Source organism: Periplaneta americana, chromosome 8 (genome assembly GCF_040183065.1).
Source record: "Periplaneta americana isolate PAMFEO1 chromosome 8, P.americana_PAMFEO1_priV1, whole genome shotgun sequence".
Lineage (NCBI taxonomy): Eukaryota > Metazoa > Arthropoda > Insecta > Blattodea > Blattidae > Periplaneta > Periplaneta americana.
In genome coordinates, this window is record NC_091124.1 from 105,397,599 (window position 1) to 105,415,437 (window position 17,839).

Here is a 17,839-nt window from a genome sequence, read left to right on the forward strand (position 1 = left end):
AAATTGGTGTTGGTGTTTAGTCAACTGTCCGAATATAGGTCTGAACCTAGAAAGTGAGTTATTGAATTTAGTGGCAATGAATCTTTGACTAAGGAATTCTGATATCCATCTGAACATATTGCTGGAGGTACCTAATTTCTGGAGTTTTAGTAATAATTTATTTCTCCAAACAGAGTCATATGCTAACTGAAAGTCAATAAATATTGCCAAGGTATCTTCTTTCTTGTTAAAACTGTCTTTTATTTCTTGGCCGAGGCGTATGACTTGTTCATTGGTAGAGAGTAGTTGTCGAAAGTCAGCTTGTCTTGGTGATAAAAGATTTTGGGATTCTAAATACCAAGTTAATCTGTTGGAGATCATTGACTCCATGGTTTTTGCTATCATGCTTAATAGTGCTATTGGTCGGTAACTATTAACATCATGAGCAGGTTTCCCTTTTTTGTGAATTGGTACAATGATTGCTTTTTTCCAAGCTGCAGGAATTGAGGTGTTCCATGATAAATTGAAAATGGATAAAAGTACAGACTTGGCGTTTTCCTCCAGATGTTTAAAAAATTCGGAATGAATGTTGTCGGGGCCAGGAGATTTCTTGGTTTTTAAATGTTGTATAGCTAGAGTTAATTCTTTGGAAGTAAAATTTTGATGAAATATTTCAGGTTTTGTACTAGTAATATTGTTTTTATTATTTTTATGTAATTCGCTTTTGATAAATTTGTCAGTTTTTTTGATGTTGGGATGTAATCTGTGAGAGTTTGAGTAGTGTTTATTAAATGCGTTTGCTATATCTCTACTATCTGTTAGTGTTTTGTTATTATGAATAATAGGTTCGCTAGTATTTTCCTGTGTATTGGAAATATTCTTCAGAAATTTATGTTTTAGCGCTATTGGTTCTGTAATTAATATTTTCAATAAATTTATTGAAACTGTTCTTTTTTATTGTTATGATTGCTTTTTTAAGAATGGCGGTCTTCTTCCTCCAATCTTGAGTATCTTCTGGTGTTTTGCTATGTTCTGCTTTGGTTCTTGCTTTATCTGTATCTTGTTTAAATAAATTCAGGTTTTCTGTCCAGAATGGGGTGTATTTTTTTGGTTTGCCTCTTGGAATGTGCTTTTTTGCAATTTTAAGAAGAGATTCACAGAAATATTTGTTCAATCTATCTGAGTTTGTATTTTCCATTAGTGGTGTGTTGATCTTGAGGTGTTCGTCGAGTTTTGTTGTAAAAATAGTTTCCAATTCGCTTTCTTAAAGTTCCATGTTGTTTTGTTATTGTAGGGTTCTTTTCTTTGGTTTTGGTGGAGATGGATAGAAGCAATGATGACTCTATGGTCAGACTCTCTTGGTTTCGTGATGGATATCTGATGTTACTAGTAATAAGTCTGGATTTGTACCAGAACCAGAAGAATGAATGAAAGTAGGGGGATCTTCTTTTCTGTAGACAAGTTCTGCGGTTGTAGTATTTAGGAGGTCCATGATTATTTTTCCAGGTTGGTTTACATTATCGTAGCCCCAAAGTTGGGAGTGGGCGTTAAAGTCACCAATTATGATAGTTTTAGGTTGTATATCGAACAAAGTTAGATCAAGGGGATTATTAGGTGGGTTATAGGCACTGTAGATTTTGAAATGTTGTTGATTTTTCCATACTTCAATTTTTATTAGTTCTAATTTGTCTTGATTATCCATTTCTTCTATGATTTGAAAATTTGTAATTAATTTCTTTGATGTACCTGCGAGAATTCCACTACTGATCTGTCTACCTTTGGGTATCAGTTCCATATTAAAACCTTTAAAATTAAAATATTTTAATTGGTCAGCATTAAGGTTTGCTTCTTGAATAAGGAAGATATCTATATTATTATCTGAGAGTATATTGGCTAGTTCAGTCTTCTTGGCTGATGTTATACCGCCAGCATTCCATTGTAAGATGTTTAGTTGATTCTGTACCATTAAAGTAGTCCCTGCCCGGAGATCCGATTGGGAGACTATTTTACCTCCAGATAATTTTACCTTAATGGTTCTCATTTCATATTGGAGTGAAAATGGCAAGTTGTAGCCGTTTTAAGTGAACACCATATTTTAATGTTCTGCCTACTACTTCATTCACACATAACCCCCAGAATGTCTGGAGGACCACACCTACCGCTGGTCGACGGGTCCATTGGACGTAGCTGGGGGAGATCTTGTTGATCACCAGCTTTCCCTCCTCAAGCCACTGGAGGACGATTTTAGTGCCATAGCAGGTCAGCACTAGGAACAGAAAAGTAGAAAGAGGAGGAAGGAAAGGGAAATGAACCCCCTAGGCCTCGAATGCTCTAATGCCGTCGGGGTCGAAGAAAGTAAGAGTTCAGTCAGAGGACTGGATAGGAAAGGGTAAAGAGGGAATTAGGTATTGGATAGAGGAAAATTATACCAAATTCAGTCATTAACTCATCAAGCTGACCAGTGCTAATTGATGAGTAGCCCCTCCCTTTAGTTCAGCTTGTAAAATTATGCTTACTAACAGCTGCACCACGGGAAGGTAGGGATGGGACATACGGTATTTGTCCAGGTTGGTTCCTTAAAGCTTTCAATGGGAAGGATTAATGGCTCTCCCCCCTGTATCTGACAGATATCCTTTTGCAGCCGCCACAAAACTGTAAAAGTGGACTTAGGCATTTTTTGCATTTGGGCCTCCAAATTGTCTCGTTATTTTAACACAACACAACACAATTGTACATACCGGTATCCTGAAAACCATTACATTACACTTGAAAGGCAAATGAACCAAGTATTACAAATTTGGGTGTAATTTCATGCCGCATAATATTCGGATCATAGTGTTTTTGATGGTGCTGGTCAAAATTATCTGGAAATGTAGTCAATCTGTTCGAGAACTACAGATGCATTTCAGGAATTTTAATTCTTGTACTTCCAATATGGCAGTGCTTCACTGAACTATGCTGCTGCTTGCAGAATTACATCGAAGTTTTTCGTGGGAAAGTCATTGAAAGAAAAAAAATTGTTACCGAGGTCTCCTGGGCTTATGAGGATTTGGGGGGGGGGACGCTAGTCAAAGACAAATTGTATATATACACAAAGCCAAGAATACCAGACGACCTTAAAGTGTCCATCAAACAAGCCTGTATGAAATTGACCTAGCCTGACAATTGTCCCGAACTTTTTGTCTCAATATTCCTGGGCACCTCCAGTTATATGTCAGTACAGAGGGAAGAAAATTTGAACATAAAAATGTACATAGCATTCCAGCAAAAAATACTGGTATATTCATTGGCTGCTACACAGCACTGGTGGTTGAGCAACTGCTGGGCAGTGACTAGTCAGTCTCAGATTGGAATATGTAGAGAGGAGCCGTGTTGTGTCATGCTGTGCCGCTCATTTAGTTACCATGTGGAGATTGCATAATGGTGAGATATTCTGTGCTTGAATGTACAATAAGGTTAAAAAAGAATTGGTCGGCAACAAATGTCTAAGTTCTAGAAACAGAACAGTGTGCACGCCTGTCTCCTTCAAGCTCCAGTTCACAAGATGACACAATTAAACTATGTAAATGTGCTGTATTTTGTTATAAAATAAAACGAAGGGTTTATTCTAGCTGCATCAGGGCCTCTGAAGAGTGAAATAGCAATAAAATTGATAAATACTAAATCTATTAAAACGAGGTACAAAATTTATTGAAACAAAGATGAATGAGAAAGCTGCATAATATGCTGGATTAAAGTATGAGCCATTGTAGCATAAGTGGCTTAAGCATGAGTCTAAATTAGATAGCATTGGTTGTAGCCTAGATCATATATACTAACAGATAGCTCTTTTATATAGGCTTTAGGGTTTGCAGTCGAGGCCGGCTTGATGTAGTTCAATAATCGTCAACAGATGGCACAATGACCAACACCATCACGAGACACGAACTCTGAACCGGTCTGGTCGGTCTAAATCGATTATTTCTTGCTTACGAGATATTCTCGTAAGCAACGGTATGTACTGTCGACAATTGATGACCATGGATAAATATTATTGGCCTATATGACCTAGGCAAGTTCGGTACGAGGGAGTTCTAATTATAGTTGTCACGTGGGCGAAGCGGAGAGATAAGATAAAGTACGCCTTTCTATTGAATAGAATACAATGCAGAGTCTCGCGCAAAGCCAATCTACCTAGAATTTTTAGACCATGTTATAAAGTTATCGGTGGGCTAAATTATGATTCGTTATCTCTTCTGTTTTTATACATTTGTCGTGAATATTATTTATATTATCAACTGAGTGTATAACATAATTTATCCGTTAATTGATATTTCACTAATGATAAATCCAAAGAACAATGGGAAATAAGGGACTAAACACTGAAAAATAAATAAAATAAGAGAATTTGACGTTCATAATTATAATGTTGTCGGAGTTTTGTTATACTTTACTTTGAATTATTTTAATTTGCACCACAAAAACTTATGAAAATTAATGTTAACATTACCTATTTAGTTATGATAGTAGTATATTGGAAAATTTGTGCATATAGCCTGATTACAATATATAAGTAATCCTATCCTAACCTAACCAATGGTAGTCTTGTTTATTTCAGACATGTTCGTATAATTATACAAAAACAAGAATAATCTAGTTTGCAGCCTGTGATATTGTCTCGTTTACAGTATTATATAATATACATATTACGATATTTACTAGGTACTTTAACAATATATAGTTAATAATATTATAAAATATACAGGCCTAATCCATTACCAAGAAATAGCCCTTCCCTCACATGTTCAATACTGTTTACCTCAAAAGGCCTTCAAACCTTAAAAACTATTAGAAACTGGATTAAAATAGTCATGTTGATGTAGCCCTACAACATTACATTTTTTGTCACTACTCCTGATCCCATTCTAACAGTTTCAGGTTTTGTAATTTGTAACAATACTAACAATACTGATGGGTCATTCCATAGTCACACACGTAACATTTTCGAAGTAACTATGATCTTCACAGGATACTTAATCAAATACTTAGAGTTCATGAAAGACACATCACTGTTTTTTAACGTAAGCATTCCAAAATATAAACAGAAAATCATAATGAAAAGGAATAATTAATAATGTAAAAAATATTAAATATTATATGGTGTGACACATGAACATTTTCTTGCCACTTAATTTATTACCAAAATGGAAAATGTTCATATTATTGTGCCAAATGTCATAAATGCATTTAGTTGTTTTTGAAACAATTAAGACATTTGTGAAGTACATGTAACTGCTAAATCGCATACTTTAATAAAAATAACAGTGCCATTAACAAATAAAATATTACAAATTATATTGTGACACACGAACATTTCTGTCAAGTTGATTACTAATCTTTTCAAATGCATATAGAGATTTACCGTATACACTGTGCCTACAGTTCTTATTATACAAAGCAACACTTGATTACACTAAAGTGTCCACACCTGTGGAGTAACGGTCAGCGCGTCTGACTGCGAAACCAGGTGGCTCGGGTTCGAATCCCGGTCGGGGCAAGTTACCTGGTTGAGGTTTTTTCCGGGGTTTTCCCTCAACCCAATACGAGCAAATGCTGGGTAACTTTCGGTGCTGGACCCCGGACTCATTTCACCGGCATTATCACCTTCATATCATTCAGACGCTAAATAATTTAGATGTTGATACAACGTCGTAAAATAACCCAATAAAAAAAAATTACACTAAAGTACACTTTCAGATTTAAAATATCCACGGTTGTTTACAACTATATGTGGTGATATCTCCTGTGTAATGTCACGTAACAAATACATCAATATAGGCTATCCACTTTTTCTGCCATTTGTAGTACTTCCCTTTTTTTAACAACACAGACGCTTTAAATTCTTCGCCACTACAAGCTTTTGTAACTTCCTCTGCTTATCTGACGTCTTTTTTTAAATTGATTATTTAACGATGTTGTATCAACTACTAGGTTATTTAGCCTCGATGGAATTGATGATAGTGAAATGATATTTGGCGAGATGAGGTTGAGGATTCGCCATAGATTACATGACATTCGCCTTACAATTGGGGAAAACCTCGGAAAAAACCTCAACCAGGTAACTTGCCCCAATCAGGATTTGAACCCGGGCCCACTCATTTCACGGTCAGATGTGCCTACCATTACTCCACAGCAGTGGACCGAACATGGGTTATGTACATTAATTCTTTTGACTTTCGGTTAGCTTTCTTAAGAATACGCATAAAGAAATGTAGTGTTTTCCAGGCTATCCTTGTAATATTAGTGACTTATTTCAACCAGTTTGTTACTAAAATATATACAGTACCTAAGTGTTTACTTGTGACACTGGTGATCCATTTAATTGGTATATGAGACGAATTTAATTTTATGTTTTACAGACGGATACATATTGATTTACTTTTGCTCACATTGATTTTAATTTTATTTGTTGTAGTCCAGTTTTCAATAACGTCAAGCTAGTTTTGCAAGGCGGTGATATAAGATTTATCACTAATTTTTTCTGTATATTATACAGTCATCCACGAATAACCTTGCCTGAGAAGTGACATTTCTATTCAAATCCTACAATAATTTTCAGTAAATATTTTGCACCGAGAAGCTATTATACATTTAATTTTACTTCTGAGACCAGTGAAATATATGCCAATTTTATTAGAAAGGTGCATGTATAATTATCCAATAGCATGATATTATCTGCAACAAAAACTAAAGGGCATGAAAGAAAAGAAGAAAACATTAATGCTGTGGTTCTTAGAGTTCCATTAGAGTTACACGTTCATTGTCCACTGAAAGTTGTATTTCTCTATTGAAGTGTAAAAGAGAAACTCTCATAAATTATGTCAAGAAACAAAGAAAGGCACCACCCAAATATGTGGGATAATTAATTTAATAATGTTATTACCGGGACTTGAAAAAAGCAATCATATGTAATGGGTGGGGAAAAAAATACTTTTTAATCGCGCTTCTATAGTTCGACAATGCTGACTATTCAGAGTTTTGCCTGACAGGTGAGCTACCATAAATTCCTTGAAGTCCTAGTTATTACTGAAGCCAAATGTGTGTCTCTTGTCAAGAGTCCATTTTATTTATACTTGTTAAGACATCATTCATAGACTATTTACCGCTTTCAGTTTTGATACTACATACACTGAAATTAATCTATTATTATTCGTCCTATTTATACATTTATATTGAATGATTCGGTCTACCTTCATAACACATCTCATCAACAGTACTCGATAAGAGTTGAATTAGCTTCCATGCTGCGTTGTATTTATTTTGTCATGTTCCTATAGCAGGAATATTAAATAGGAATTCCTTAAAACAGATTTATATTCACTCCTATGCCTTTATATAGAATACCAGTACATATACTGTATTTCTTAAGATTTGGTTACTTTATAAACAGTATGTTAGTGCAAGAACTCTTTTTTTTCATATTTAATAATTCTGGCATGTGTCAATAAATATGCTTCAGACCTCTGTCTCTCTGAATTACTCTTTACTAACTGGAAACATATTCCAAATTTATATTTTAAAAAAGTATTAAAATATCCTCACAATTTAGAGCATAACAATTCCCGAAATAATCATCCTACATTAAATTATTAAGATAAAAATGATTCAATCTATCGCTTGTAACAATACCTTTATGGTCCTAATAAATTAAGAAATAATTTACATCCAACAGATTTATTTTAAAATGGCCTACAGTTATTATTTTGAATTTTATTGTACCTTAATAAATTGAGTTAAGGTACAATAAAATTTCATCAAGTTTCAAAGTAATTCCATCTTTCCAACAGGGGGACAATAAATACTTAAAGTAATGCTAAACTCGAAAAACTTATTGATGCAACTTAATTTCATATTCTATACCACTAACACCAAAAAAAAAAGTGTCCTATTGTTCACACTGATTCAAGATGAATAGTTTCTTAGTGTTTGTCCATTCCACTTTTTTTATTGTCCTTCCCATTTCTATTTCTCTCATTTTTAGTAGGTACTTCACATGTAGTATATGTTTTATTTTAATACATATAATGACCATGAAGATATTTGGATATGTCTTGCAAAATTCTTGCTGAAGACCAATGTGGTAATATTCTGCCGCATCTGTAGTTTGTACATTTCGAAATTTTCGTGCTTCAGCCCAGAATTCAGGCGGGGGGAGGGGAGGTTGATGTGCCAATGTAGTTTTCCAGAATATAATAATATTCAAAACATTCTCTAATAGGAGGGGCCTCTGATATTAGCTCTGCAAAAAATCTGATATCGGTACTTCTGTTGCTGGTAAATAAGAAAGAACGAAATATAAAAATTTTTAACCACTTTCGAATTTCAGGTGCTTTGTGTCTCAGCTGCTGGTTTGATATACTGTTTGTTTCCTTTAATTTTCCAGAGCAAAAACTGTCCTAAGCGAAATTTACACTCTGTAATTTTAACACTGGGAACATTTATTTTGGCAGCATTGTGTGATGCTATTTCATAATATAACAAGAGCTTTGAAATGATTAACTGCTAACTACTTACCTGGGTGAAGCGGTTCCTGTGATTTCTGAAGTGAAAACCGTTCAATTTATAAGGAATTTTTTTGTGGAGATGCATTTGATTGTATATGCAAGGTGTAAAAGTGCCTAAACTAACTGACCCCAGTGCTGTCATGGAGGCCACACGAGGCCATATATCGTATGGAACCTACAATTTTTTTTAATTAATCTTATGGGGAAATGAAAATTTTGTCTGTAAGGAGCCATACGGCATATGGGTGCCTAAGTTTTGTACGTGGAGATCTATATAGATCTTAGATCATCTCTTCCTGTTCCTACTGTACCTACCGCCTATTTTGTTTGATGTTCATAAACAAAAATTATCCACCTCTTCAGCACTGGAATCCAGAATTATATAAAATAATGGTTGAAAAACAAGAAGTGCTGCAAATATACACTCCAAGATTCATCGAGACAAGTGTGCATCTATGGCGGTGCTACATGGTGTATTCTTTAAATCAAACTTGTACAATTAAATTGTAAAGCAAAACAATTTCTTTACTTCTTCCTTAATATTAAAAAAAATAATTAAATGACAATTGGAGAAATAGAGAGAGGAGAGTAAAATATATTTCAAGGGAGAAAACAAGAGGTGGGGTGTATGGCCAAGAAAAAAATTACCATGACAGCACTGACCAAACCTAACCTGTTACAGACTCATGTATGTAAAGTGAATAAGCTGAGTATGAAGGAAACTACCTCAGCGCTAATTTAACTCTTATAGATGAACTGTATAAAGAACTTCAAGTGTCAATATTGTCTCAAAGGTTTCTGTGTAACAAACTTCATTTAGAAATGTCCATCTGCGATTATGTTAACTGTAGAAGAAGGAAGAAATATTGTCGTCATATGAAGTTACTCAAATTTCCAATTAAGGACAAGGAAAGGCTACAAAAGTTATTTTTGATTTCACCCTTATAAATTGAACGATTTTCACTTCAGAAATCACCGTAACTACCTCAGCACTAGTTTCAGTAATTTAAGGACCAATATAAAGTAAGTTTGATTAAAGTGAGAAAGAAATTCGTAAGGGAGGCGGTCAGGAGGGATTGAGGTTTTCTACTAATTCGTTGCAAACAACTATTATAGGCTATTTCATTTGACTAACGATGATTTGTAGAGAGCAAAATACCTACAGTAGGGTAAAGAATCTAAATCAGTACGTTTATGAGAACGGATATAAAAGTGTCAGGAAAATAAAAGAATTACCGTATATTGCAGTTAATTCTGCATTGGCAGAGAAACCGCACAGGGTATCGTAAATATGCTGAAAATTAGAAAATTGTGTAAAAAATGCATTCAGAGCGAATTTTCCAGCCTGATATCATCTCGCCCACGTTATGGACATAATTCAATACCGTAAGACTGATATGAAACGAATACTAGAACAATTTGTTAACCAAAGACGATGTTCAGTAGTTGTTTAACAACATACAGAGCAAATAAAAACACAAACGCATATTCTAGCAATAGTTCAGATGAAAAGAAAATGATTAGTACGACCGCTTATTCGTAAAAAGAACATTGCCAGCTGTGTAGCCTACATGAAGCAATATATCAGGCCTACGTTATGAACACGTTGAATTTAATGTGGACGAGAAACGTACAGTTATTATTTATCTGCTTCCATATCGCATCATATAATACACCTGTAAAATGAAAACATGTAGGCCTAGCAAAGAGGAAACATGTTTGGGTGGGAGGGAGTTGTAATTCTTCCCCTATCGGATAAATTTCAGAAGAGGAATACCTGCTTTTCCTTCATATTAAAAAATTGTAATCTTGTGCACACAAAATAAATTAGTGCCTTTTCGTGAGCATGATGATGTGCATTCAACAAACGCAGACAAATCTGTTCTTTTTAGTATTTTGTGTTAATTGTTGCTAGTGAGGTATTGTATACTGAAAATTAAAAACAATTAGATATCGTACATCAAATGATGACAGATTATATATTGAATGCAAACAACATTATATCAGCCATGTACCAAAATGTCATCAATGTTGATGAATTTGGGTAAAACAAGTTTCTGTATGCTACAATCTAGCGACACATCAAAGTAACATAACCTCACATTACAATGAGAAAGAAATTTGGAGGTGGCAGGACGTAAAAAAGTCATCCCACAGTCGTATTACTCTATGTACTGTTCAGGTACTCTGCCATCTAGTGTTTGTTATTGCAAGCTCATTTCTCGACACTAGCGACGCATAGCGTCCGTTATTTTCCAGTTGCGTCTAAATTTAATATAAGCTTGGTCAATCTGTTTTATATATGATCTAGGGTTGTAGTAGGTTCGAATTTCCGTTAGTCTTAATTTTTTACATTACAAATTTACCATAATAAGTTTTTATAAACACCATTTACACAAGTACGAAGTGGTGACATCACCTGGAAGTGATTGAATGTTTAGTCCCTCCCCCGTGCAACACTTCTATCTATTAATAAAACCCTCTGCATTTATATCTGTTTTATAGCTTTTAAAAAATTTGTTTAACTACAACATTAAAACATGTTACCATTGTACTCCATAAACATAGAATTTAGTTCTATTTGTTTTAATAATGGCAATACTGAAGTGATATTCTTCACCATCTTCAGTTCATTTTGGAGTTTAGCTTTCTGTATTTTTTGTTTACCTATATTCTTCAACAGGGAGCATTGACATTGTTGTCATTCTGTCTCATCATTACTCTTCAGGATGGCAGATAGAGCAGATAGACAGCAACAGCATCAACAACTCATTGCTCTCGTTCACGTAGGTTACTCCGAATCGAGTGCAGCAAGAGAGATTGGAGTCCCTTTGGCAACTGCTAAGAAATGGGCAAAATTATTTCTTGAGAACAATGAAATTTCGAATCGTCCAATTCCTGGTCGGCCGCTCATTCCTACAAGGGAAGAGGACGCCATCTTAATCAAAGAAGTTGAAAATTACCCTTTTCGAAGTGTCTTTGACTTGAAGATGGCGTCCAACTCTCCGGCTCCCCACTAGCCATGAGGAGACATTTTAGAGACTGTGGTATAAGGTCTTGTCGAATTGCGATGAAAGAATATTTTAAAATAGATCATGTCGTGAACCATCTAGCTTATATTAACTTACTGTCTGGCAGGACTTCGACTGGAGATATGTAATTTTCTCTGACAAAGTAGTTGTAGCACTTATGGTCTTGCCCATGTGTATTGTATGGATAGCCACCGATAATGATCAATACTTCATGGGACGACTTCACAGGTCTGGTCGTGTGAGCATTGCGTGTTGGGGGTGAATGTAATATACTGGGGCAGGGCCTCTAGAACGCATCTATGGTCGGTTTATGATATAAGTATATGAATACATTTTGGCAAATGTAATGATTACTTCTGCTTGAGAATGATATTCAAATGGAACACTTGTGTTCGAGCAGGACAATCGCCCGGTACATACTGCCAGTCGCATTGAAAGATGGTTTACAAGGAGGCCTGATGTCGACCTGCTCGAATGGTCTCCAAATTCGTCTGATATGAATTTGATTGAAAAGGATCCTATGCTCTAATTGGGCAGAATCACCTGTACAGACAGCAGACGAATTGTAAGACAGAGTACTAGATGCGTGGGAGAAGGTGGCCATTGATGTAGACCTATTACATAATCTTATGGACTCCATGCCGCGTAGAATGAGGGCAGTTGATGCATGTGGTTTGTGGATGAAATACTAGTTCCTACCACAGGTTTTTTTTTATTTAGTTTTTTTTTTTTTTTTTTTTGCGTAATTTTTGTTTATATTTGATGTGCTTCAGATTTTTGAGGAAGCAAATAAATTATTAATTTTGTATACAGGCCAGGTCATGCCTAATAATAACCCACCAATGATGGGCTATATGTCTGCAACACTTGCATAACCAAGTTCATTAACAAATTTCATTAACACTTGTCATTAGAAATATAAAATAATACAATAAAACATCAACCCTGTCAGGAAGTGAACTTGAGCCTCTGGTTCCGAAATCAGAAACCTTACCCTTATGTTACACCACCTCGTAGTACTTGCTGCATTGTAGACAGATCACTATCAAAGAATCAACTGGAACAAACTTCACAGCATTACTCTCGAACCTGACTTAAAAATTTTACATCAAAATTACCAAGTGTCGCCCCATTCTTTTTGAACCCAATTGTACATACATTGTGAAAACTTATTATATGGAAAAAAAATCATGTGGCGAAAATATAGAAATCGTTTTCCAGGCCACCCAGTTCCGATCAGGAGGGCAATAAAACAATTACTGAAAAAGTTTATTGAAACAAGTTGTGTAATTGAGAGAAAAAACAACCACAATCTCTTGCACTTACAGAAGAAAAAATTGACGATGTTGGAGCTGCTTTGGAATGTACACCTGAAAAGTGTCTGAGACATGTAGCACAGGAGACCGGAATGTCAAAAACATCTGCCCATCAAGCAACAAAAAAATTACAATTGCCTTTATAATAACTAATTCATCAATTACTTTCCTTTGTTTTAATAGAAGACTTAATTTTTTGTAACTGGATGGTAGAATAAGTTCATAATGACGAAATTGATCTCAGATCAATTTTTTTTTGTTATGAATCATAGTTTTTTGTTAATGGACATGTATCATCGCGTAATAACAGGCACTAGGCAATAGAAAAACCTCAACATATGATAGAGATTCCACAGCATGGACAAAAAATAGGAGTGTGGTGTGCCATCAATGGCCACAGAATTATTGGACCTTTCTTCTATGAAGAGACAATAAACAGTGAAAGATATATTTGCCTTTGTTTGGGACCATTGTGTGAAGAACTGAAATCATGAACTGTTAATGGGGTATTTTCAACAGGATAATGTGATCACTCATACTGCCAGTGCATCTATGACAGAGTTCAGCTATATCTTTGGGCTGAGAATTATCAGTAGAGGGTTATGGCTGGCTTGTTCCTCATATCTAACACCATTAGATTTTTATTTGTGGGGAACGCTAAAACAGAGTGTATGCAAATAATCATTGCACAATTGAACAACTGAAAGTTAACATTCGTGACGCAATTAGACAAATCAATGCAGTGAAACTCATGAATGTGAACTCTATTGCGCAAAATGGTCTGCACTTTCAACAGCTACTGTTATGAGGGTGAGTATAAAATTCTGTACTTAATATAACATACAGGTATAATAATTACTGTTAAATACAACATATTGTAGTTAGTAAGTATTCATGTAAGTTTTAATTCAATGAAGCACCGTGAGTTTAACGCCCAGTTGCTGGCGGTCGCTCAAGCACCATGCTGCCTGGTAGCCAAAGAATAAACTGGTACTTATTGCTGGAATGTTCTATAGCTGTAAATCAATGTTGACTAATAAATTGGGAAGTTGTAATAATAATTGGATAGTGATTGTAGCAATAAATGATTACTAACTTTTGTGACACACTGTATTGAGAAATGTACTGTTTTTATGACAGTGTGTGTTTTTTTTTTTTTTTCTATTTCCAACCTTGCTTTTTCATGCATAATTTTGTAATTTTTTGTCATATTAAATGGGACATCTCTCGATCTCTTCAGTGAACTGCTGGTTTTGCAACAATGCACTTTTTTATACTTACTAGATTGGAGAGTGTCTAGCAGCAGAACAACTATATTAGTATTTGTGTTCATTCTCGTTGACTAAAGTTACATCATTGAGTCGTGTTTACTGAGCCGACATTGACTTGATAGTGAGTCAGAGATTAAGTGATTCATATGTGCAAGACTGAATAAATAATTAAATTATTTCTTTCAGAAACGAAGAGCTCAGCGTCGGAGAACATGGTGTGGTAGACCATCTAGATTATCTATATTTCCTTCTTCATCATTAGAAACAATTGATGAATGGCTTCCAGACAGTTTTGATGATATAAAAGAGGAGTATTTTTCCGACTCGGTACACGCCCTCACAAACAATAGTAAGTATGACATTTGATTTCTAGTAAACTGTAGTAAAGTACACACAAACATTTTATATTTGGGGATATGGAAATACAGAAGTTGTTTAATTCAGATTCTTTAATGCTTTATGGTGGAATTTTATAATATATTCATTCATTCAGATTTGAGGGAGGTGGGATATGATGATAGAGACTGGATTAATCTTGTGCAGGATAGGGACCGATGGTGGGCTTATGTGAGGGCAGCAATGAACCTGGTTTCCTTAAAAGACATTTGTAAGTAAGTAAATTCATTCATTCATAGTGTTCTACCCACTTTCTTTTAGTCTCCGCATTTGATCCATGTATCTTAATGATGTTTCAGTTTTTCTTGGGAAAGATAAATGCGGTGTCTTCCTGTTGCTTTCTGCACATCACTCTCTCTTTCGCATCTCAAAAGATTCCAGGGGATCACAGCTTTGACGTGAGGAGAGTGGATTTTACTAATGAGACCCTTCACTTTTCTGATAATATATACACGTCTCAGAAGAGATTTTGAAGAATGACCTTGATCATCATATCCAAGCAGCGAACCTAGCCAATCTCGCTTATGTAGTAAATCCCCTCCACTTACGTGACCGTACCAAAACAATCTGTTCATTTGCTCAGACTACGTCAGCATACTGTCCCGGAAATATTTTTGTGTGATGCAGATTCGAGTGTTACTAGTTTGTAATTGTGATAATTTATTAATTCATTATGATTTCTATAGTTTCCAAATTGAAAGGAAAAACACTGCGGCCCGCACCTGTGGAGTAACGGTTAGCGCGTCTGGCCGCGAAACCAGGTGGCCCGAGTTCGATTCCTGGTCGGGGCAAGTTACCTGGTTGAGGTTTTCTCTGGGGTTTTCCCTCAACCCAATATGAGCAAATGCTGGGTAACTTTCGGTGCTGGACTCCGGATTCATTTTACCCGCATTACCACCTTCATCTCATTCAGATGCTAAATAACCTAAGATGTTGATAAAGCGTCGTAAAATAACTTACTAAAATAATAAAAAAAACACACTGCTCAGTCAAAGCTGGAAGATTATTGCTAACATTTACAATAAAATTGCAGGAAGGACGAGGCAAAAGAAAGAGACAGATTTTCACCCGAGTTTTTTAAAGAAATGAGTCAAATCCAAGAAAGAATTAATGCAGCCACTGAAGTGTCACACAGTTCTGGTTACAGAATTTCACAAGACAGAGAAAAGCATGAAGAGGGAGGAAGGTTTTTTGGCACTCCTGGAAAGGGACATAACATCCCAAAAAGAATCACTGACATAGATGAATTCGAAAAATGTGTAATAGTCGCACTATACAGTGTGTTTCAAAAGTCACACACATTTTCTGCTACATCTAAATGGAAATGTTTTTCGAAAAACGCTCAAACAACCCAAACAGTATATTTTAAAAGACACTTTTTCACAAAATCAGACCATTGTTGATATCATTGTTCTGCGAGTTGTGATGTCATTGGAAACATTTTAAATGACAGCCTGTATTTTTCTGTATACCATTTGAAAGATTTTATTATTGTCCATGGTTAAACAAGTTATCAATTGTTTTATACAACGAACATTGCTATGATAACAAAATAAATAGTTGGATTTCCTGGTGTTATGGAAACAGTTTATTCTTAGAAATTAACAGAAAATAACGATGTTATTAAGTGAAAGTGAGAGAATTGAGATTTTAATGATGATTGGAGACTTGGAGACTGCTACGTTGTAATAAATATCATCTTTATAAAGTGCAGCCCTTGCAGGAGCTAATGGAAGATGGCGGAGACAGAAGATTGCAATTCTGTGAGACAATGACCGACCTCTGTGATAGAGACCCCAATTTTGTATCAGTCGTGCTTTTCTCTGATGAATCTACATTTTGTCTGAATGGAGAAGTGAGTAGACAAATTGGAGGTACTGTTCAGAAACTAACTCATGCAGGATGATATAAACTCACACGCAATTTCCCCAGAAGATAAATGAATGGGCAGAGATTCTAGGTTGCAGAGTTGTGGGCCCATACTTTTTTGATGATACACGTAATGGGGACCGGTATTTCGAGCTTTTGCGTGAAGAGTTAATACCAAACCTTGCCGTTCTTCACCCATACATCCAGGATCTAGACTTATCTAATGATACCATCTGATATCAGCAAAATGGGGCTGCACCTGTACTGCAATATCTAAATGAAGTATTTCTTAATAGATGGGTCAGAAGAAGAGGATTTGTAGAGTAGTCTGCAAGATTGCCGGATCTGTCTCCTCTTGATTACTTTCTATGGTGTTACTTGAAATGTAAGGTATTTGCTAGGAAGCCTACTGATATTGATGAGTTGAAAAGAATAATACGAGTGGAGTGTAGAGAAATATCATCAGCGATCATTGAAAAGGTTAAACAGAAATTTGTTCTGAATATTTCACATTGCCAGATTGTAAATGGGCAACATTTTGAACATTTAATTACTTGAACATTTGCTTCTGTAACATATTTTAATTACTTACTTTGTTAGCATAGCAGTATTTGTTGTATAGAACAATTGATAGCTTACGTAACCATGGAGAATAATAAAATCTTTCAGATATACAGAAAAATACAGGATGTTATTTAATAATGTTTCCGATGACGTCACAACTGTCACAATAATAATATCAAGAATGGTTTGTCTTTGTGGAAAAGTGTCTTTTAAAATATACTGTTTGACGTGGCCGAACATTTACATTTAGCTGTAGCACAAAATATGCGTGACATTTGAAACACACTGTATACAATTTCTATGTGGAAGAAAAGTGTGCGCCAACAATAAGAAGACTGCTATAGCAACTGAAAAACACTATTAATTTTCAAGATAAACCCTCAAGTTTCAAAACAATAATCAACAACTTGGCTTTTGGGGGGGGGGGGGAACCAACTGAAGTGTTCTAATTGAAAGACACATTATTCGTTCATTTCGTGAGAACATATGACTTCTTTACGAAAATACAAAGCTGAGGGACGGCCAATAGTGTATGAAGACGAGATGTACAGCTGTCAAAAGAAAAAGTGGCCGCTCTCCTGGAACAAAGTTCCCTTCGGGTATCTTCGCTATAATTCGGAGACAGGTGATGTTACATGTTGTTGGACCACGTTGCCTGATATCTGCAGTTATAATTGAAGTATTCTCTCTGTGATTTGATAGCGTAATGGTAGTGTTCAGGCCTCTTATTCATGAGGTCCTGCGTTCGACTACAACCTCGTGCTTTTTATGTTCTTTTTTGTTATGTTTTTGAGAGAGACAAACTATACATATTGGCTCCTTTCTCTTTTACGATTATTTTAGTAATTAACATTAGGTTCATTAATATA

At 35.3% G+C, this 17,839-nt stretch overlaps 1 protein-coding gene across 1 annotated transcript in view; it reads left to right on the forward strand.

Moving 5' to 3' along the window:
- The window catches only part of LOC138704917 (centromere-associated protein E-like), a 284,997-nt gene that overhangs the window by 123,203 nt on the left and 143,955 nt on the right, over positions 1 to 17,839 (forward strand). The window contains exon 10 of the mRNA XM_069833317.1: positions 14,328 to 14,490. Within this exon, the coding sequence (XP_069689418.1) occupies positions 14,328 to 14,490 (163 nt within the window). The remainder of the gene's footprint in view (positions 1 to 14,327; positions 14,491 to 17,839) is intronic.